At 40.8% G+C, this 22854-nt stretch overlaps 1 protein-coding gene across 1 annotated transcript; it reads left to right on the top strand.

Moving 5' to 3' along the window:
* Positions 1-1238: 1238 nt before the first annotated feature.
* Positions 1239-22654, top strand: LOC117773951 (transcriptional regulator ATRX-like). Its single transcript, XM_034605885.1, has 35 exons — positions 1239-1395; positions 2561-2667; positions 2762-2817; positions 3821-3849; positions 4168-4289; positions 4906-5022; positions 5437-5546; positions 7831-7898; positions 7997-9762; positions 10406-10466; positions 14382-14536; positions 14723-14899; positions 14989-15097; positions 15229-15319; positions 15473-15646; positions 15827-15971; positions 16558-16667; positions 16815-16958; positions 17043-17220; positions 17338-17475; positions 17797-17972; positions 18085-18202; positions 18653-18783; positions 18868-18941; positions 19123-19217; positions 19396-19543; positions 19653-19744; positions 19852-19957; positions 20074-20251; positions 20840-21031; positions 21143-21286; positions 21435-21506; positions 21603-21698; positions 21929-22057; positions 22161-22654. The coding sequence occupies exons 1-35, from the start codon at positions 1376-1378 to the stop codon at positions 22251-22253; spliced, it is 5721 nt and encodes a 1906-aa protein (XP_034461776.1). The 5' UTR covers positions 1239-1375; the 3' UTR covers positions 22254-22654.
* The last annotated feature ends 200 nt before the right edge of the window (positions 22655-22854 follow it).

Below are 22854 nucleotides of genomic sequence, written 5' to 3'. Positions count from 1 at the left end.
TGAGATGACTGTCTCTTCTCGTTTGTAATGACGTCCATCCAACCGAGTACGAGTGTTACAAAAGGAAAAATGGAGTTACAATTTGATTTGATTATCTATTTCTAAAATTAAAAAAATTAACAATGACAACATGAATGGTTCTGTATGTTTAAATGTTTATGTAAATTAGTGTTGTGCAGATTAGATGCTCTGTCAGTGCCACAGAATGGTGTAATTCTTTCTAATTCTAGAGGAAAACACTTAAAACACTCTTGTATTTTCTGAACTAATCATAATTGCTCTGGCAAGCACTAAATGCTGGATTAGATAATGTTTAAGATATAGAGAGAACTAACAGTCTCTCAAATTACAGGTTGTGTGTTGGGGGCGCTTGCAAGTTTGGATATAAGGGAAAGAATTCCCTTGGTCACAGTTGGCCCTTTTTAACTGTAGTAAAATACCTCTCTGTATTTGTCAAGGTGAAATATCTGGATATTATAATCAAATTATATGAAAACTACATGAAAAACATTTACACATTCTACATTGTCTTAAGAAAGGGCAGCAGAGTCCTCCCCTTTAGTTTTAAATTAAATCTAAATTGTTTCAAGACACTTCCAGTTATTTGTGATGTAGCGTCACAACAAAGTCACAATATGAACACACTGGAATCCGTTTGTTGCCAAAATTAGCAGTGTAGTGGTTCGAAGATCTGTAGTGATGATGCTGTGTTATCTATGGGAGAGTTGGTGTTGCAATGGATAGGACGACATATAAAGCACGTTATCAACAAGGTCGTCAATAAGTCGTTGATGAGATGTATCATATATACATACATATGATTATGGTTTAAAAACATCTTTATCGTGAAAATAACAGAGGATTCATGGTGTGGTCAGACAATATCAGCAAAATAGTAGAAAGAAAGAAAAGCTGTGATGAGGACCTGTGTTTGATATGTAACGCCCGACATGATTTGCATTGACAGTTCCCAGGAAAGACAGTTGAGATCAATATAAAACATATTGGTACAACACACAGTGTAAACAGAGCTGACAATATCACAGTGGGTGGAAGACTAATAGCTGAGACCAGTAAATCATTTATTTTTTCATATTGTTGTGCTGTGAATAAAGGTTCAGCTCAAACACAGTCACGAGAAGGCGTCAAAGAAAATACTGTTACACAATCCGGCCAGTAGGTGGCGGTAATGAATCTGCAAGCTGGTTTGCCAACCTCCAATCTGACCCAAAGGAAGAAACAGTGCACATCACATCTCTACATGTTTTTTGTGACGAGATGCGGACTTCTGGCTGAGCGACGTCATTTGTATCTGATTAGTTTGCTGCTATGAAACGATAAGGACCTGAAGGACTTGGTTCGCCTGCTTTGCGACATGTCCGCAGCGATGCTCAGGTAAAAACTGTGGCCTGAAATGCTCGTTGTCTACGAGCGGGAATAACGACGAGCTAGCTTAGCAACTAGCCGGCTGTGCCCGCTAACGGCTAACGGTTGTGATTTCCCAAATGAACATAATCAATAATCAATATTTATGTAATGTTAGCAGGACGGGTTTAATTCTTTACCCGAGATAGTTTTAAGCTAACCCACTGATAACGACACTCAGGTGCCTGTGTGTTTGGTGCAGCTAATGCGATAAAGCTAATGCAACTTTAAGTTAATTATACATATAAATCACAATGTCCACCTTTTTTTCAACGTCATTTCAACGGTGTTGCCTTAAACAGACTGGTGCCTCTAATCATTTGCACACACCATTTATGTTGATCCGGGTGCAACCAAAACAAACTTTTCTGCATCGGAATACAGAGGATCAGCATCACAAAGATCAGTAAACACAAACAGTGATGAGTCAGTGCCGCTACGAATGAAGCCCAGACATTGTGATCACAGAGGCAGGGTTGTTGTACTGGCTTTGACTGGGTGCAAAGCGGAGGATGTTGTTTGATCCTTTGTGAAATTACAATGCATGCTTAAAGCACTCAGATACAGTGTGCATTGATTCCCTGAACCTAGTAAGTAGAAAGAAGGTGAGAGTTAAGAACAAAGTTGAATGCGATATTTAGCTCCCACCTCGTTGCATTAACAGCCGGGATCAAGTAAAGTAATCTAAGCTCCCCCTATACTCTTTGCCAAAGTAATCTTAAGGAAGACCCTCCAGATAAAGTGGATAAACCCCAAACAGTACTGGACAACATAGAAGACTGCTTTCTATTTGGGAAATTGCAATTCTTTACACTGCATTAAAAAAACGTTCACTTTTTTCTTTTCTTAATTTCTGCATTGCCAGAAAACTCCATCAAACCGCTGATTTATGCACAACAGATTGTGGGATACTGAGAGCATGAGGGTTTTCATTGTGTCCTGCAATTAGGGTGAAAGGCTACAGATTAATCTAATGCAGTGTAAGGGATTGAGCTCATCTCAAATGGTTTCTGAGATTATAAGGAGTTGATTTCCATCTAATTCGCTTCATGTTCCCAGTGTTAATAAATTGTATAAATCCTGCTTTTATGAATGTCAAGCTTACCATAACCACACTCATCTTTTATGATTGTAGCACTACCACCAACAAGTTGAATGTATTGGTCAACAAGCTACACGAGTACTTAGCGCATTCCACCGTTGAGGACAACAATGGCACACCAACCTCAGAGGATGCTGATGGTACAGTTTCTGATTAATTCACTATTGTGTGATGGAGACATTTTCATCAGGGTCATGTGTTTCACTAACATTTGAACTGATGTGTTGTTCACAGATCTGAAAAACAGCAGCTGTTCTGTGGGAAACTCAAGAGGCGAGACTGCAGCAGAGGTAACAATACATTCTTTGTGTAGTTATTTTAAAATTCGATCACATTTGGAAATTTACAACAGTGCCACAGTTAAGTGTATGAAAGCAGGACTAAATAAAGTTGAATAGCATTTGACATGAGAAATGTCTATAATATTGTTGATAGTTAATCTTTATGAATGAGCATTCTTTTTTCCACTTGCCTCAGTTGTAGTTCAGCGATGACAAGAATAAAAGTACTTTGCCACATTAGAAGCCAATGTAAAGCTTTAATCCTCATGACACACAGGAAGTTATATTACATCTGTAAGTGTAAAAAATTCATCCCAATCAAATGATTCATCATAAATCTTTTACTTAGCAATTTTATATATTTGTTTACATCAAAAAGGAAAGGTCCACAAGTTACATAGCCTTTTTCCTCAGATACAACTAGTTGGATGTTTGTTTGTTTTTTACCACTGTTCATTAAGGTGTTTTGTGATGAAGTAGTTACACAGGCTTATGTTCTAATTCAAATTTGAATAATTAAAAAATGCAACACTTAAAATTTGTTTTTATTTTCCATAGTTTGCCTAACAAATTGAGTAATTGCTGTTGGGTGTTTGTTCCCCATCAGGACTTTACTGCGATAGTCTCAACTAGGGCTGGATGATATGGCCTAAAACAAATATCACAATATTTTTAGGCTATATCGCGATACACAATATATATCTCAATATTTGGAAATCTCCTCTAAATCACTGTACAAATGTTAAATTCATAAAAGTCCACAGGAAGTGGCTAAGCTAGCGGACGTTAGCATTTCTAACGGAACCTCAAAGAGAATTTCTTGCTGCCTAAAACATTCACGTGACAATTTGTACTCGATGGTTGCAATATAGTCATTTTATACATCTCACGTGGAACAAGCCGCGATATATCAAGTATATTCGATATATCGCCCAACCCTAGTCTCAACACACAAAGTGCACTGATGATACCACCAGTAATGACTAAACTAACAAACTTTTTTGCTTTGCAGCCAGGTGTGGATACCAGATACTCAAGGAGGTGAGTTTGTATTTCCCTGCAAGCCTAGATGAAGCACCACAATGTCACACAATCATCACTTTGAGTCTCATTTAGTGAGGACAGTCTAGATTTATTTAACCCTATCATGTAAAGCTTTGTTTTGGATGCGGAGTTAAATGCACTGAATTACTTGAAATAGGTCAGGGCAGGATTACATGTCTGCCAGGAAAATAAAAGTTTGAACAACTCTGAAGCCTACTGCTCATAAAGATACACAGAAGTAGTAGTTTAAAAACCCTCTGTAACCCTCTGCCTCAATCCATGACTTACATCTTCTCTGATTCACTGATATTTCAGAAAACCTTCTGTTGTCACAAAGCACTCTGGACTAGATGAATCAGGGGATTCAAATGCAAGTGAGGACGTTGATTTACCAGCCACCGGAAATGGTCACCTCGATATCACAAGACTGCCTAAAGGTAAGTCTTCAAGTTTCCCACTGTTACTTTGACTTGAAATAAGATGAATAACTCTGCCTCATAACCACAACTTAGGTCGAAATAATTACGCAGACCAATCACGCAAGAGTCTGCTTGGTAGCATCGCATCTCCGGCAGACATTTTTGAATTGAGTTGAAGTAACAATCACGGACGACGTCTTTCTTTTGTTCGATGCTCTTCTTTAAGAAAAATGATCAGCTCCAACTCCAACACGATCCGCATAGTAACACTTGCCATTGTTCTGAAGTAAACAGGGACGCCATAGAATTTTGTAATATAAGCGGACCAGAAACCGGAAGACACTCCCCACCAGCATAGAAACTCTACAGGCACTAGCGTTTCGGTTGTCTTATTACAGCGCGTCTCACACACACCTACGCACAACTATAAATGCTCAGGCCCGTGCATAGGCTAAATAAACAGGCTAAACAAAAGATGTAAACATAATTGAGTCATAACAAATGTGGTTTGTCTTTAACTATCTACTAGGGTAGAACTACTAGAGTGTAGTTGGTCTCCAGCCTTAGGTCATAGGTACATATTTAACAATGATGAAATGTTTGATTTTATTTTTGCTATATTTTCTTCACACAGGCACTGTACTGGTCAGGCCTGAACCGGTTGATAATGGAAGAGATGACTTCAGGGGTCCTGAGTTTCGCAGCCGAAAATCCAACGTACTGCGAAAAGAGTTCTCAAGAAGACGTGGAGGTCAGTCACTACTGGGTCATCATAAAACTGCACATCACTTCATGAAAGGGAAATAAAAAGAAGCACATGTCAGTTCGCTTAGCCATTGATTGATTCAACTAAGTGGTTAAAGCTGGAAATGCACTTCACCTTGTGTCTAAATGCAGCTTGGTCATTATCTTGTTGTGAGGGAGACATTACTGATACACTGACTCTGAAATAAAGTTGCTTCAACAGCGGCACTTCCTTTGCCTTTAATGCATTAGGCACATTTTTGTATTCAAACCAGTTATCCAGCTCATGGACATCTCACTACAAGAATGAGGTGGAGCTGAGAAGAGCTTGAACAGGACAGTCTCGCCTTTTTGAAGTCATTCATCAAATGTGTATTTCTAACCATTGTGTTGGTTCTGATTGTGGTTTGTGCTTTCATAGGAGTTGAACAAATGGGAATCGTCAGTTGCACTGCATGTGGCCGACAAGTGAACCACTTTCAGAGAGATTCCTTCTACCGGCATCCAATTCTGAAAGTACTTATTTGCAAGGTGAGTCTGCTTGTCAAGATGCCTAAATCAAATTGTTCATTTTCAAATTGTTTTTTTAGATTCATTTTATTATTATCTGTGAAGCAAAACAATACCACACTTAAATATATATTTGATTTCAATTAGCCCTTGTTATCAACTAAGGTAACCACCCTCATTGGAAGGAAATAATCAAATCAAATGAACCAGTCGTATAATTAAAAATGTAAATCACTCAGTTCAGGGATCATTGTTTCTGCACTAAAAGAACATCAAAGGCCAGACTTGGCCTAGGCCCAACAGTCCCTTTAACTTCAATCAAGCTGCACCATATACTAGAGTCAAAGATATCAGTTCCCCTAGATCTATTTATTATTCCCCGGGGCAATGTTAAAGACTGATAAAACAAAATATATGGATCCGAATGAGGGGGCAGATACCCCTCATTCCGATTCATACAAAAATTGTATTGGTTCTTCCTATACCCACACCAAATCATTTTACCAAGTTCTGTGGTGATTAACAGAGTTTTAGTTGGACATTTAGGACATGGACTTAAAACAAAGGGAAAAGTCAGTAGAATTTAAAAAAAAAAATTACATTTGACCATGTTTTGTTAAAGGGGACATTGTATGCCCATTTTACCACAAGTTGATATGGTTCCTTGGGGTCTTAATGAAATGTCTGTAACATACTTTGGTCAAAATACCACAAGGATAATTTAAAACAGCACCCTTTTTACCCTGTATAAAACAGCCCTCCACAGAGTGACCTGTTTTGAGTGCCTGTTCCTTTAAATGCTAATGAGCCAGCTCCCCCCTCCCCCCTCTCCCCCCATGATTTTAAACGATATAAATTACATATTTTATATGATATAAATTATCAAATATGCATCCCATACTTTGTATTCCCCTTCTGTTGTCCTGGAGTTTTAATTTTCCCAATCACATAATTAAATGTCCCCCTCTGCCCATCCACTACAAGCACACAAGCAGACAGACAGAGAGAGAAAGAGAGGGGTGGGGTGGGGGGGCTATGAAGACCATCATTTACCCCCGAACCCCGACATTCAACGGGTACAACAACAAGCGGAGAAAGCAGAATCGCGGGCCGACCTTATATATACAGTCTATGGGGCTGACCAGCGCGGAGAAATGCACGTCCCGTGTGAACAGCCAGGCGGCTGCGTGCTTGAGAACGGCGCTGCGCTGGCTCGCAGCGGCGCTTCCGCGTCCGGTGTAAACCCGGCGTAACGAGTGGGGGGGCTCTCTGTGTGTGTGCCAGTGTTACAGTAGTGTTGAACACTGCGGAAGTCTTCCACACTGCTGGCTGTGTGGCGTTGACACAAATTCCAGCTCACGCATGGGAGAGCGAGCGGTCGCGCCTGAGCAACTGCTGCAGCCTCCCAGTCCCAACGATCCAGACAAATGCCACATGTGAGTGAATCGCGGGCTGACCAGTGCGGAGAAATGCTCGTCCCGTGTGAACAGCCAGGCGGCTGCGCGCTTGGGAACGGCGCTGTGCTGCCTCGCAGCCTCACTGCGTCCGGTGTAAACCCGGCGTAACGGGGGGGGGATGAGGTGGGGGGTGGGCCAAGGCCATGTAGGGAGACTTCCAGTGTATTTTTACGACACAAAACCCAGGAAGCTCATTCGAATCACTCAAGCATGATGTTTCTGACGTAGAGGAACCATAACAAAAGACGCGAGTGTTTTTTTCCCAGAGTTTTTGGGTTGGTAGACATACCCACATTAACGTGTAGAAGCACTAACAAAGTGGAATTTGCATGCTATGTCCCCTTTAAAGGTCTTAACAGCGCTGAGTGTTGTGCGTGTGTGTGAGAACTTGTACTTATACCTTTTGTGAGGACCATTTTAAGCATAGACCTTACAGAGTGAGGACATTTTGACCGTACCTCACCTTTCAATGGACTGTTGGAGGGTTAGGACTTGGTTTTAGGGTCAAAATTATGTTAAGGGTTAGGATTAAGCATTTTGTGTTGATGGTTATGGTAAGGGGCTAGGGAGAATGCATTATGCCAATGAGTGTCCGCACTAAGATAGAAGTACAAGAATGTGTGGGTGTGCACAGATCCATTAAAGAAACAGAAAGGGTGAAAAAGTCACGTAATGGGTCCAGACACTGCAAAACTTAAATAAAAACCCACCATTTGTCTCCTCGTATTTGTGATAATTTGGACGGGTGTCCTCACTACAGGAGTTTTGTAAAATCCTCTCGGTGCTTTTAATACACTTTTTGTCCCAGCTCTCTGTAACTCTTCCATTAAATGTTTTGTTTTTGTCAGACTTGCTACAAGTATTACTTAAGTGACGACATCAGCAAGGATGGAGATGGAATGGACGAGCAGTGCAGGTAGGATGTGTTGAACTTAACATTTTAAATTCCGTAACCTTATATGTACCCTATTTTAAGCGTTTAGCTTCCTTGTCTCTTATTTTTTCCTCATTTAGATGGTGTGCCGAAGGAGGCAACTTGATCTGTTGCGACTTCTGTAGTAACGCCTTCTGCAAGAAGTGTATTCTAAGAAACCTGGGAAGGAAGGAGCTGTCTGGCATCTTGGAGAGTAAATGGTACTGCTACGTGTGCAGCCCAGAGCCCCTTTGTGATCTGGTGTTGGCTTGTGACAGCGTCCTCGATAACATGGAGCATATATGGCAACAGCAGCGCAGGAGAAACCGAGCGGGGCCAGAGAAATCTGAACTCTACGACATCTTGCCACACTCACCATCAAACATTCCTTTGGGTATGGATGGTAATGTGGTGTTCAACTACAACACCCTGCAGATTTCCAAGGAGGTGACAAAAAAAGCGAAACATTTAGTGGATTCTACCAACATGTTAAACCGAACATTTATCAATTTCATTCATACTGTGACGGTAAACAAAAAAACACCTGCTGTTCGCCATTTGTACTTTAAGTCTTTTTTGTCAGTCGTTAAAGGCTTGAGAAGATCACTCACTGTATTTGAAGAAAACCTTAAGGAAGAATTTAGTGACATGGACGTATTAAGCAATTGGGAGAAACTCCTTAGTGATGGCTTTGAAACACAACCTGTGACAGACACAGAGCTGGATGTCTCTAACGAAAGATGCTTGAGTGACTTGCAGAAATTGGCAGCTGAACATATGGAAGATGAGGATTCTGAATCCAAGGGATTCATAGATGGGAGAAGTCCACATGAGTGCCCCAGGGAGGACATGGATTTAGATTCACACGAAGCTGGACAGAGCACGCAAAAGATGAGCCCAAAGCTGTCTGAAACAGGGGTCAGCATGACAAAAAAACTAGTTGTAAAACTTACACCTGTGCCTATGGAGCAGGAGCCCTCCTCTCATGCCCCAAAGATGCAAGAGGACATTCACACAAGGGATAAAAAGCCAAAAAAAAGAGATGTATCAGAAGATAAGGAGACGGGTGTTGTGCCTTCTAAAACTGACAGCAAGCTGAGCAGTGACAGCACTAGTACATCTCTACACCTAGAAGAGGAACAAGGCAATAGACGGTCTCCTCGTGTGAAGACGACACCTTTGCGTCGACCAAGTGATGTCAAGGCCCAAACATCTCTTTCAGCAGCAGACAGTGACAGCGATTCTGACCCTGAGGAAACACCCAGCACTGTACAAGCCAAAAACACTGAAGAACAAAGTCTGAGGCCAGCAAGGGACGACTCTGACTCAGACGAAGTCCCTCCAGCTCTGCTTGAGCGAGCAGCTATGACACAAAGCTCTGATGAAGCCCAGAGTGATGATGATGGTGGCAAAGCGTCAACTCAGGTGGCCAAGAAATGTCTGTTTTGGCTCACGAAGAACACCCCGATCTCACCGGAGACGATACGCCGCAAACGCAAGATGCTGGATCGCTCCCACGAGTCCGACTCGAGTGAGAGAAGAGTCAAAGCCCGGAGGGAAATAGGGGCCGATAACTTTAGTGATAATCAAGACTCGCAGAAGAAAATAAAACACTTGAACACGCTGAGGCCGATAGGGAAGCCTCACCTCATGAAACGAGAGGAGGAAGCTGTGGCGAGAAAGCAGGGAAGGTTACAGGCTGGGAAGTCTAAGACTAAAGCTCATCAGGAAGAATTGGAATCGCCGTCATCGAGTGAAGAAGATGAACGTGATGATGACTCTGGGAGCGACGGAAGTGATCAGAAAATGAAGCCAATCACTGAAGATGTGGCCTTGCTGGGGGCAGCGGCATTCCACCAATCATCAGGTGAGCTTTATATTTAATATTCAACATCAAAGTCGGTGCTGTGTGTGCAAATGAGCAACTGTTGGATTTTTCATCATACCAACTCAAAAGATGATTATATAAGAATACAGAATCTGTGGCTTGTTACTGCCCCCAAGTGGCCGGAACTTCAGTTATTGCAGGTTTAAACATTGTGGGAATTAGAAATGTTTAGTATAAAGCATAGTAATACAGTACTGGAGTTTAGAGAGCCATCATAAATGTAATTACTTCCCCCTGTGAATGAATCTTGATTATTTTTTTTACAATAAAGGAAAAAAGCCATGGCAACAGTATCAAGTTGCTTGTTTGCTAGATTTATTCACATTAAACTAACCTGTAAAGATCTAGAGGGACAGACTCAGAGAGGGGAAAAGAAAAAAGTGTGATGCTCATCAGGGAACCACTGTCTCATACACAGACGGTCTGTGGGGATTTGGCAGCATCATGTTGAACTTAATGAGCTGAACAGAGGCCTATCGTGACCTAGCAGTCTGGGTATTTCTTGTCATAGTGTAATAAAAACGGGATAGATTCTCTTGCTGTGTTTTTTTGTTTTATAATAATGGATCTTATTTCTAAAGGAATTTTCTTTCTCCTTTTTTTATTTTTTTTACCTTTGTAGGAGATGAGGAGCAGTCTGGGCCCTCGTGGGCAGCAGAAGATGATGATGATCCAGAAAATAGGTATGGTTCAAAAAGCCTGGATGTAGAATTTGTCAAACACCCTAGGTGCGGAAGAAGGGCCACAACTTCGAACACCGACCCTTGTGCAAAATCTAACAACACCTGTGTCATTAAGACGCAGTTGCAGTCTATTCAAACACGACCAAAACGTAGCTGCAGTCGAGCCCCAGCGATCAAATATACCTCATAGTGGTAACCTGTGAAGCATGGGGGCCCGCATTAAGATGTAGTGAGACTAGACCTTAGAAGAGGCTTGTGAATGATGAGAGATATACTCTGCTTGTCTGCCTTTCAGTGTGCAATCAGTATACATGTAAATACAATCGATAGAGTTTAATGAAGTTGCTTAGAACTTTTGTAATGATTTCTTCTTCTTATACCATACTTGTATCTTCCTGGTGTCTTCAGCTGATAGAAAGGAGGAAGCACCGCAGTTGACTTTGAACTTTTCCCTTAAAGAGGTCCGAGCTAAACCGGAATGATAATTGAGGCTTATTTTGCCTCACAGCTCAACCTGTTAATGTGTCACAGACTCATTTTCACTTACAGTGTTTATACATATTACGTTTTTAAACCTCAACGCACGTGATTACACAATGCACAAAGAACTTTTAATTTAAATAAACGGAGTATTGTTATTTACAGATGAAGTATACAGTTTGAGACATACCTGCTGTAACAACCAAAGTAAAATTGTGAAGGGATTATTTTTCTCCTATATCCAAGAATAATTATTAAACTACAAAAGGCTTATGTATGTATGAAACATATGCTTCACATTGAACACCATCTTTTATTATATTATCTTATTACATTCTGCTCTAAAGCTATGCAGGGGCATGGGTTACAGTTGTCCTTGGCAATAAAATTTGCCATAATGCTAAATAATATTCAAATGGAATTTTTGTTTTTAAAATATCTGATATGATAATCACAGCTCTGTAAGTTATTCAGCTTTTGAATTCTTCTAGGCATAACACATCAGTAAAAATATCCTTCCTGTTGCAGCCCCTGTTCATTTTGGCTGCATATTTATTAATCAGTATTTTTTCTAGCACACAAGGCTTGAGCATAACTTAGGGCTTTGTTTTAAAGAATGGGCGTGGATTTGATTTGCATTATTTCAGAGTCTGGTTTCTTACTTAAAAGACTTGTGTGTTATGAGCATCTGTGAATCTCAGGATCTGTTAAAGGGCTTCTCTTACAGTCCAACAAACAAGAAGTAGAAGGTTTGTAAGCCTAGAAATTGTTCTATGGTAATAAACACCCAAAGCCTCCTCAAAACTCACCCTAAAAAATCATGTATAATTGTTGAGACTTTTTTTTCATTGAGTGTTGGAATTTTATGCAAATCATGGTTTACAACAGTACCATCAATTGCAGTAGACGCTGTATGTGGTGCACGTCGATTGACATTGCACATTTTTTTGTTAAATTGTGCTTTGCAGTGACATATTTAAGGCATCAACATCAAGCCTCTGGTGTTTCCTGTTGGCCACTGTGAAAAATAATAAATTCTGCTGTGACATTATACTCAATCACCCGGAATGTAGTTGTCTCTTCTTTAAATTATACGTTTATTACTCCAGCTACAAATCGCATCTCTGCTGCTCCATGTGCACAATCACGGCTGATGTGACCGCTAACCATTGAAATCTGTCCCAGCATGTGAACGTGCATGAGACAAATCAGTGTATTGCTGGCTTCATTGACGACAAAGAGTCTCCCGGCAGCATTTTGCAGCACATTCCCAATCAATGCCAAGACAATATTTGTTCATCTTGTTGCTGAATGTACTTGTGCTGTAATGGCTGGAGCTGTCTTTTAGCTTTTTCTGTCATCCAGTGATATTTATTGACATACATATGCAGCACTGACCTAATGTCTTGTCTGTATCTTGTAATACTAAAAAATATACATACACCTGGTCAAAGTGTTGCAGGAGGTCGACATGTTCTGTTGAAAATAGAGGCCGGATTAGTCTTTTCAGGCTTCGTGTCCTCTACCAAAAAAAATTCAACATTTTGTCGTCCTTCCTGTTTTACTGACAGTGGTGCCTTCACAAAGACGCATTTGTTCACTCATCTCACCATGTGAACACAATCGCTTTTAGCCATTTACGATATGAAATACCAGTCTGAGACTTCTGACCACTCTGGGTGGTTAGTGGCATGATGCTGCTCAAATCCGAGCCCTGAAAACCCGTGCAGGGTTTGGCGTTGAAATCAAAGACCTTCCCCCGTACAAAACATGCAGCTGTGAAACAAAGAAGACAATCCATCATCAGTTTGCATAAATGACCCTCTGACCATAAAGTCAGACGTCAGCTAACATTGGAACCTGCTTGTCTCTAAGTATGTTTTACCCCACTTTCTATGCACAGAGTATACATTAACTGCTGACCATTTTCTAAAGCAAACTTTTTTTGACTGCAGATAAAAACTATTTGGGTGAAATTACCTTCGATGTCAGTGCTTTTAAACATATATGGGCACGTAGTATATCTGAGGATCGAGAGTGGGCTGTGAAACAAACTCTTCTCACTGTGCCTCTAATGACATGAATGTTTGTTTCTCGTGTTTTTTCCAGGTCGGATTTTCTGACAGTACCGCAGTGAATGCAGTGCTGTTAGACAAGAAACACTTAAATCTGGGATGTTGTAAAATTGTGTCGTCTTTTATTCTCTTCAAGAGTTTGTTTTTAGCTGTAGTGATAGCACAGGAAAATGGTCAGCAGTTAATGTAAGATTGACAGATTGTGTTGTTAGTGGGATAAAACAAAAAGTATTACTTTAAAATACATGCAGCATGTTATACCAATGGTAGTAATGTCCCCGTGTGGCAGTATGTTTTCTTCTTCAGTGTTTTTCTGCTTTTTCTGTTCCGTCCTTTTGCGTAGTCGAAACATGTCGAATAAGATGGAAGCTCTGGTGTGTTACTGCTACTGTCCTCTGTCGTTGCTTTACTATTACTCTGCTACAGCACGTCTTTTACAATGAATTGATTGGACGTTGGATTCAGTGGCAGTTATGTCCTGTGACCTGCCTTGATGACCCGTTTTGATTCGAGGATCAGACCTGTGCTCGCAGAGAACGTTTAGAGAGGTGCGATATGGAATGGACAATTGACCAGAGATTAGACGTACCCGAGCCTGACCCATGTACGCTGCTGGACTCACTGTTAATGTCTAATTACACGTCGAACCTGTGTTGGGAGATAGGGTTTATGACAGAAGCTAAATGTATCAACATAATGTGAGTGATCAAAACTCAGTATTTTTCTTTTTAAACCAAGTATTTATCATGAACCCTGTCAGATTATGTGGATAATTACTCCATTGGAGTATAAAGGGATTAAAACCAGTTGAACACACTGAGGCTGTGGACTATATGAATTGACCCAGTAGGAACATGTTGCCGCTCAGATTATGTAGCTCTTAAAACGCAAGCTGACATGATTAGATGTTCTACAGATCAACGTGATTTTAAATTTCACATGAAAACAATTGACAAATATCTGAATCAAGCTACCAAAAAACACAAAAACATCCTCTTGCCCAAACTGTCTTTGATTTTTTGCTGTGAAAAAAACCTGTAATAAATTATTACTTCTTACAAAATGTGTCTGTCTCATTTTTATTTTATATTATGTAATAATATTTTTAAATCTATGTCTTGTGGTAGTTAAGTATTAACGCATCATGGTTACCGATTAGTACAAGATATCTGTTATATGATTTCAAATTTATTTATTTAGGCCAACAGTTCAAGTCATATTGGCCAATATTGATAAATGTTATATGCCTCTACTCAATTGTGATTTTTGCCTTGAAGTAGAACAATATCTAGCTGAAGACAATGTTACTTATCATGAAATGAACTTGAGGAACCTTTTCCTTCTTTTCTACTTTTGAAAGAATCGCTAAGAAAATGCTTTTGGCCCAAATCAAAGCCAACTACTCGTCGGGGGATGAAATCTATTCGGAGGAGGACACGCCGGAGGAGGAATCTGAGTCTGAAGGTGGTGATGAGGTCAAACAAGGCAATCAGGAAAATGGAGCAGATGAAAATGGTAAGAATTTGTTTTTGAGTAGCACATTTTTTGATTTCCACTAACCCTAACCTTTAAAAGAAGCACTATTTTCCTGCTTTATTCCAAATAATCAATAGCTGAATTCACAACCAAACAGATTCCCCACTATCAGGTGCTTGTGTCACTAAAAAGGGCAAATTATGACAGGACATTTCTCTGCTACAGGGGAAGACTTGGCTTCACAACCCTCTGACAACACGTCTGAGGATTCCATCTCCAGACACCATCTGCTCCGACACAAACTTACCTTAGACGAGGGGACGACAAGTGACAAGGGAGCAAAAGAGAGCGAAGTTGGAAAGAAGGGGAGGAAGAAAAAAGCTGGCAGACTATCCCAGAGCTGTAAGGACAAATCTCTAACACTACGAACTGAACTGGCTGAACGAGGAACATGAACGTTGATCTAATGTCTGATTTTATTATCTGTCAAGCTGATGGTGAAAGTGGCGATGACAGTGACGAGACGAATATTGACGACCTTGGATTGAGCGAAGTGCTGAGTGAATCAGAAGAGGAGACCAATGAAGACAAGCTCAAACGGTGAATGAAATTAGATACTGTTCAATGGGCAGGGGCTAATTCTACTTCTGATCATTATATATTCACTAGAATAACATAACTGCAATACTAGAGCTTTTACACTTGCCATTCTTTTCTCTTTCTATCAACAGTCTGTCCACTAAGGTGAAGGAAAACCTTAGTAGTTCTCAACAGAAGGAACAAGTCCAATGCATTTGGTTGTCTGACACTGACAGTGAAAAGGTAGCAGTGGATTTTATATTTATGTTATTTCTCTTTTCTTGTCTGTATCAGCTCAACTCTAATATCCTTAAACTTTAACCATACCTCCCAGGAGAGGAAAGGAAGGTTGTCTAATGGTAATATTGCCTGTTGGTTCTTTCTGTAAAGGAGCAGAATGATCCGGAGGCTGGTGATGAGGGGACTGACGGTACAAAACAACGCAAAAAGATCCGCAAAATCATCGAGAACGAGAACCTCCGCGCCGAGACCCAGGAAGCACTGAGAGAGGAGGAGGAGAGGTGCAAACGCCTGGCAGAAAGGGAACAACAAATGGAAGATAGGAGAGAGGTACAGACATATATATACAGCCGGTCCAACAGACAATGAAACTTCCCTGTGTTGATGAACAGTAGAGATTTACTGTAACACTGCAGCAGGACTTGAATCAAGTTACACACTCATAAGGGGATATATTCGTTTTAAGGTTTATTAAGAGGAGGAGCAAACACACTGTCATTGTTTTTCCAGATCATTGTTATAGAGGATGAGCTGTCTCAGGTGGTTTGTCCCGTCACCACAAAGCTGGTCCTGGATCAGGACGAGGAGACCAAGGAGCCCCTGGTTCAGGTGCACAGGAACCTGGTGACAAGACTGAAGCCTCACCAGGTGGACGGTTAGTGCGAGCTTTTCACTCACACTGACGAGGGCATCACTTTACTATTATGCACAATGCAGTCAGTTTACGGCAATAACAAAATAAATGAATACAATAAAGAACTTGTTACAGATTAGTCTAAAAAATGTGAATTCGTGTGTTGGATTTCAATGACAAAATTGTGACATGCTCTGCTATCAATGCTAATTAATAGCTAATTAGAATGGCACTGAGTTCAAAGCACCGCCAAGGCCCAACAGTGCCCCTCATTAAAGCAGGTTTACATTCAGTAGATTAAGATTTTTATTTTGATCTTCACCACATTGAAAACACTCATAAATATCAGTCTCCTAAACACATCGAACTGCCCCCTTTGTCTGGATCCACACCAAAGTTTTATGAAATCTGTTCATTTGTTTTTTTTGTCTAATTTTGCTTACAAACATACACACCAACCAACAGACAGACAGGGGTGAAAACAACCTCCTTAGCGGAGATAATTCCTAATAATATTTAATGCTGTTAACTAGATGTTTATTTTCACATTCGAGTCCCATTTTTGTGTTCAGACTAACCTCCACATGTCTTCTTTATTCTTCAACAGGTGTCCAGTTTATTTGGGACAGTTGTTGTGAGTCTGTGAAGAAGGCCAACTCTTCACCGGGGTCAGGCTGTATACTGGCACACTGCATGGGCCTGGGGAAGACTCTGCAGGTGAAGACACACACACATCCACCTCCTGTAGATTTATCCAAGACTAAGGAATACACCAAGCATCATTTTATGGCTCTTAGATTGTGCTTTGTTTCCTATGGTCAGTTGTCTGCCCGCTTTCATGTTCTTTGTTGTGTTATCTTATAGGTGGTAACGTTCCTCCACACAGTGCTGCTCTCAACTAACCTGAAATTCAGAACTGGCCTGGTCGTGTGTCCACTCAACACGAACCTCAACTGGGTCAGCGAGTTCAAGAAATGGCAAAACAAAATGGGAGAAGACAAAGTCAAGGTTTCAAAGCAATGCAAATATGTCCAATCATAAGTAAGCAGGAATACATTGTGTTGGTATGTCTTTAATACAAATATGTTACAGGTTAGAGAACTGGCCACAGTGAAAAGCACTCCAGAACGACTCCTTGCTCTGCAGGCGTGGCAGAGAGAAGGAGGAGTTATGATAATGGGGTACGAGCTTTATCGCATCCTGTCATCAGCCAAGAATATGAACAATGAGGAGTGTAAGACACAGCTAAAGAAGATCCTGGTGGACCCAGGTACACAAACTTTGTAATGGTATCATGTTATTGAAATGTTTCCTGTTCAATATGTCATGGCTTCATTCCCTGACACGGTTGTGATCGGTAACAGTTTTCTCTCCGTTGTATTTTCAGGCCCAGATTTTGTGATTTGTGACGAGGGGCACATCCTCCGCAACGAATCATCCGGCATCTCCAAGGCTTTGAATGGCATCAGGACTCGGCGAAGAGTGGTGCTGACTGGAACTCCGATGCAGAACAACCTGGTCGAGTGTAAGTCTGCACCACTGTGATTTATGTATTTAATGTGCTTTATTAAATATACACAGTCAGAATTTCTGCTTCCTTTCCTGATATTTCCTTGGTCTGTTTACTGCTGTGACGGTGCATTTAAAGACATACTGCAAATGTTTTTTTGTGCAGCCAACACAGTATTTCTAAAAAAAACTAATCAGAAGTTACTGATGACCCAAATCTGAAAAAAATAGCATTGCTTTTCCCTTTTAGATCTCAGTAATTTAGGTGAAGGCACAACATTTTGACATGTATTTCATTTTTGACTTAACTCTTCACAAGTGTATTTTGTTCCCACAGACCACTGCATGGTCAACTTCATCAAGAAGAATCTTCTGGGCTCATTGGGCGAATTCCGAAACCGCTTCATCAACCCCATCGAGAACGGCCAGTGTGCCGACTCAACACCGAAAGACGTTCGAATCATGAAGAAGCGAGCGCATGTGCTTCATGCAATGTTGGTTGGATGTGTACAGGTAAAAAAAAACAAAAACACTTTTAGTTACACACTCTCTGTGCATTTAACCATTTTGTTAGTTTGAAATTCCAGCTCACACAACACTGTGTTCATCATCTCTTTTTTTCCAGAGAAGAGATTACTCTGAGTTGACTCAGTTTCTACCTCCCAAACACGAGTATGTGCTGGCAGTGCGGATTTCTCTGCTGCAGTATAAGTTGTACCGCTACTACCTCGACCACGTCAGCGGTAAGAGTCTGTCTTTGCTGTATGGAATTTAGATGTCGAGTTATTACTGTAATAATGTTAAGAAACACACATACTTTTATCTATTCTTCGAGACTGTTGTAATGATATGGTGTTTATTCGATTTTTTTTCAGAGCAAGTTTATTCTGTGATGCATTCTTGTGATAAATAATGGATTTTAATTGTCACAGTCAGACAATTATTTCACATTTCATAGTTATTCATATAAAAGTATGGTGGGATCCTGCAGACACTTGCTAATTATAGATTTTATTCAAGTCTGGCAGAAGAGGGACATTTACTTGTACAGAGTTAATCAAACTCACTAAATAACTGAAGGCTGAGACATAGGGTTAGAAATTCAATAATGGTGTTGTATATATATATGTGTGTGTTGTTGTTTTAAATCTGAGGTTCAATCACCTGATGTAGATTCCCATTTATTTTTCCAGGTGTGGGTTCCATGTTGAACTCTGTAAAGATTAAGATTGGAGCGAACCTCTTCAAGGACTTTCAGGCGCTCGGCCGAATCTGGACTCATCCCTGGTGCCTTCAGCTCAGCTTAACGAATAAAGAAAAAAAGGTACCTGGAACACACATTGATTCCTGATAAATTTGACACATATTAAGCTTTTAAAAACACATAAGTGGATTCTTTTTACAACAGAGAAATACGAAAAGGAAGAATCAAGTTACAGTGGCAGCTCCGCTGAGGAACCAACAACCCAGTGCAACCGAGAGGTAAGGACAGTGTGTTTTATAAGTGTTTTAGGTATTGTGTTGTCTAGATTGGTGCCAGAAAATGCATGAACTTTAAAGCAAGAAACTTCTGTGAGGTGCTCTGTGCCTGCTGTGTTCCACATAAACTGCACCTCTCAAACCTTTTCTAATTCATATTAAATCCTTCTTTTGCCTGGTGTAGTGGACTGAGAGAGAACAACGGAACAGGAGGAAACAACCCAAACAACAGTGCAATGGTTAATGTTTATGCTTCCAAAGCTGCTCCAGCAGTTCCAGGTATTAAAGCTTCATGTGTCAAGCTTGTTTTTGGACATGAACTTAAGAAAATGTCTGGAAAATTTGGTTCAGACACTTTCCCAAACTGGAGTTCAGTTTATGCCTGAATAGCAGCCTGATACTCCAGCCCTGTAGCTTCCACCCTGATGTAGATTATCCTGTGTTGTATTCTGCGCAGGTGAGACAGCAACACTCAGCCCAAGGTCCGATGAAGGCTGGTACAAGAGTATGCTCTCTGAGAGCGACGCCACTATCCTGCAGCACTCGGGGAAGATGGTGCTCTTGTTTGAGATCCTCAGGATGGCTGAAGACCTGGATGAGAAAGTGTACTTTTCTTTTCTGATTGGAATCAACTTTGAACACAAAAACTGCCAATGTTCCATCGAAGTATTGATCACTTATCACGACTAAGCAAATCAATTTTCTCATCTCAAGGCTCGTGTTCAGTCAGTCCTTGGTCTCATTAAACCTAATCGAGGATTTCCTTGCGGCCTCTCACCACGCCAGAGACCCAGCAGCATTCAAAGGTATTACTTTTTTTTTTTACGGCAAAGAAAATATTAAAGCAATCACCGGGAAATGTCTAATTCAATGGTACTTAATATCTGAAGTTTGTGCTTTATTGTTCCAACAGTCGGCAGCTGGATTAAAAACATTGATTACTATCGTCTTGATGGCGCCGTCAATGCTACAAACAGGCAGAAATGGGCAGATCTGTTCAACAATCCTGCAAATATCCGGTACAGATCTCTCACTCCCTGGCTGTTACGTCTTTTAAACTGGAATTAATGAGGCAGAATGTTTTGAGAGTGTCATGACAAAGTCTCTCCTCTGATTCTGTCAATCTCCATGTCAGCGGGCGGCTGTTTCTCATCTCAACGAAAGCTGGCTCTCTCGGCATCAACCTCGTGGCTGCCAACAGGGTCATCATCTTTGACGCCTCGTGGAATCCGTCATACGACATACAGAGCATATACAGGGTGTACCGCTTCGGGCAGCTCAAACAAGTGTTTGTGTATCGCTTCCTGGCTCAGGTGAGCTCACTGGTCTCTGGACGAAAGCTTAACATGCAGATCTGTGTCTTCACAGTTTGGAGTCCACTGGCCCTACAGTGCCCGACAAAGTCACAAATTTATTTATTTTGTTACATGAATTATATTCCCCCCAAATATGTCATGTACATTAAGGTATAATGATGAAAAAGATTTGAGAATGGTGGATTTCCATGAAATTTGTGGAGGGGTGGGGCACAAACCAATTAAGAACCCATTCAATTTTGGTGAATTGGAAATCCAATCCAAATCGGATCCGGATCCACATTGTGAGATACAGCGTTTTTTTCAAAATTTTCATTGATTTCTCAGAGATTCATGGATCTTGATGAAAACTGATGTGTGTGAAATACCCAAATAAAAATGTGGATATATAAGGGGACTGTTGGTTCTCAGCGAAGGTATTTTAGTTTTTGATTACATTTTTGATTAGATGCCTGACGAATTAAACTCATGCACATTAAATCTTGCAGGATAAAAAATGTGCTGCGCTTAGATTTCATGAAGCTGCTCTTTTTTTTAACTGTACCTTTCAGTCCTCTTTATAATTGCTGTTCTTTTCATCTCCAGGGCACCATGGAGGAGAAGATCTATGATCGTCAAGTGATCAAGCAGTCCTTGTCCTATCGAGTGGTGGATCAACAGCAGATCGAGAGGCACTTCACCCTTTTCGAGCTCAAAGAACTTTACACATTTGAGCCAGACCTGCTGAATGACCCGAACTCAAAGAAAAGCAAGAGGACCACCTCTGCTTTGCCAAAGGTAACGCCACTCACAGTCCTTGTTGTCACTTTCTTTCTGCCCTGACGTCTGACAAACCCTCATATGACAAACTTGCAGTATGGAATGATTTTGTTTGTGTCTGATTCTCAGGATCAGATCCTGACAACGCTGTTGGAAACCTGTAAAGACCAGATAGTGTCGTACCACGAACACGAATCTCTGCTGGACCATAAACAGGATGAGGAGCTCAGCGAAGCAGAGCGCAAAGCTGCCTGGGCCGAGTACGAGGCCGAGGTAAGAAGCTGCACGCTGCAAAGCTCAAATTATCATGACCAGCAGCATGTCAGGCTCTCATCACACCCTGGACACTATACCCAACACTTTACATTCATATTCTTGGAGCTTACTCTCTGTAAATGTGTCTTTTTGTTTGTTTCTTCAGTCAAAAACTCCCAGCCTTCCAGTCAGCTCGGGTCAGGACACCTTCGAAAAGAAGACCAATGAAGAGCTCTTGGTAAAAAGACACATTCTTTTCTAACACCTTATCTTAGAAATACTTCGGGTGATGTAAGTGACTCAAACCATATATGAATTAAACATGTCTTTGCAGGAATTACTTAACAAGTGCAGAACAAACGTATCAGTGGCCTTCCTGTCACTGCAGAGGATGACGTCTCACACCATTGCCGACTACATGTTACAAACGGTGAGTGACCGGATGTTGTTCATAATCATAAATAGATATGAGATGTTGAGTTATGTTGCACATGGTATATTTTGATATATATCTGTGCAGTGGATAAAATGCATTGCAGCAGATAACTGAGAACTGAAGATGCATAAGCCCCATACATCAACCTCACTGTGCAGTTGAGCTTTGCATGCAGTGTGTGTACCAGGTATGAAAATATTGTTTGTTTTTTTTTAACGTCACAGCGGCAACAGTATCCTCATCTGCTTGAACACGAGATGAAGATCAAGGCTGAGATTTGGAGAACGTGTGATCAGAAGGAGCAGGATCGTCGAAAGGCCTTTTATAAAGAGGTTCTTTCACAGCAACAAACAGTAAGTGTGTGTGTGTGTGTGTGTGTGTGTGTGTGTGTGTGTGTGTGTGTGTACGTGTGTACGTGTACGGCCATTGTCATGTTTCAATCCTTTTCCTCCACAGCTTACGCTCAGGATTCAGGCCATACTGAACAGTCGAAGGAACCAAGAGATGCAGGCGGCCGCGGCCACCGTCAACCAGCCTGCACAGATGTAAACACTTGATTCACGTTGTTGCAATCAAGCCGTGATGCCTTTTGACTTTCACCTCTTTATAGGGACCTTATTTATTACTGTGCTAGTGAAGTGAATGTATGATTTACCAAGACAGAGTAGAGTGCACCTAGCTGCCAAAGAGTAAAAAGCTACGTAACATTAGCAAGTTATCCGCTTTTAGTTTCAGACGTGACATTGGAAGTGATTTGTGTTTTAACTCTGAGCACTTTAGCTTCCATAGAACATGAGGTTCCGTTGTACCTGATCGTGGACAGAAACATGATCGTCCTTCAGCTTCTTCTTTAATGTGCCTTACTTTTTAAATTGACAGTTTTCTTTATGCTTTATACTTAACATTTTATGTTTCTTACCGGTTGTAATAAATTCATAAAATAACCTAAATTAGTTATTGTGGTGTGGTTTTTTAAACATGTTTGTGCACCATTAACCAGAGTCCGGCCAGTATTTTTTTTACATTGGCACAAGAGAGATGTGTATCTGCTCAGTAATATCATGGTCCTAAATCATTTTAGCTTTTTTGTGCAAATACAGGTTTAATCTTGTGAATCAGCAGCTTGCCGAATTTTCCAAGATACTAAAAG

This window comes from Hippoglossus hippoglossus, chromosome 14 (genome assembly GCF_009819705.1).
Source record: "Hippoglossus hippoglossus isolate fHipHip1 chromosome 14, fHipHip1.pri, whole genome shotgun sequence".
Classification (NCBI taxonomy): Eukaryota; Metazoa; Chordata; class Actinopteri; order Pleuronectiformes; family Pleuronectidae; genus Hippoglossus; species Hippoglossus hippoglossus.
Note: the sequence above shows the minus strand (reverse complement) of the source record. Positions and strands in the feature narration are given on the sequence as shown.

Bases quoted from the DNA above. Each gene is read 5' to 3' on its own strand.
- LOC117773951 (XM_034605885.1), top strand. From the start codon at position 1,376: ATGTCCGCAGCGATGCTCAG. The intron at 5,023-5,436 runs GTCAGTCACTAC...GTGCTTTCATAG, and splicing joins GTTCTCAAGAAGACGTGGAG to GAGTTGAACAAATGGGAATC. The intron at 9,763-10,405 runs GTGAGCTTTATA...TTACCTTTGTAG, and splicing joins GGCATTCCACCAATCATCAG to GAGATGAGGAGCAGTCTGGG.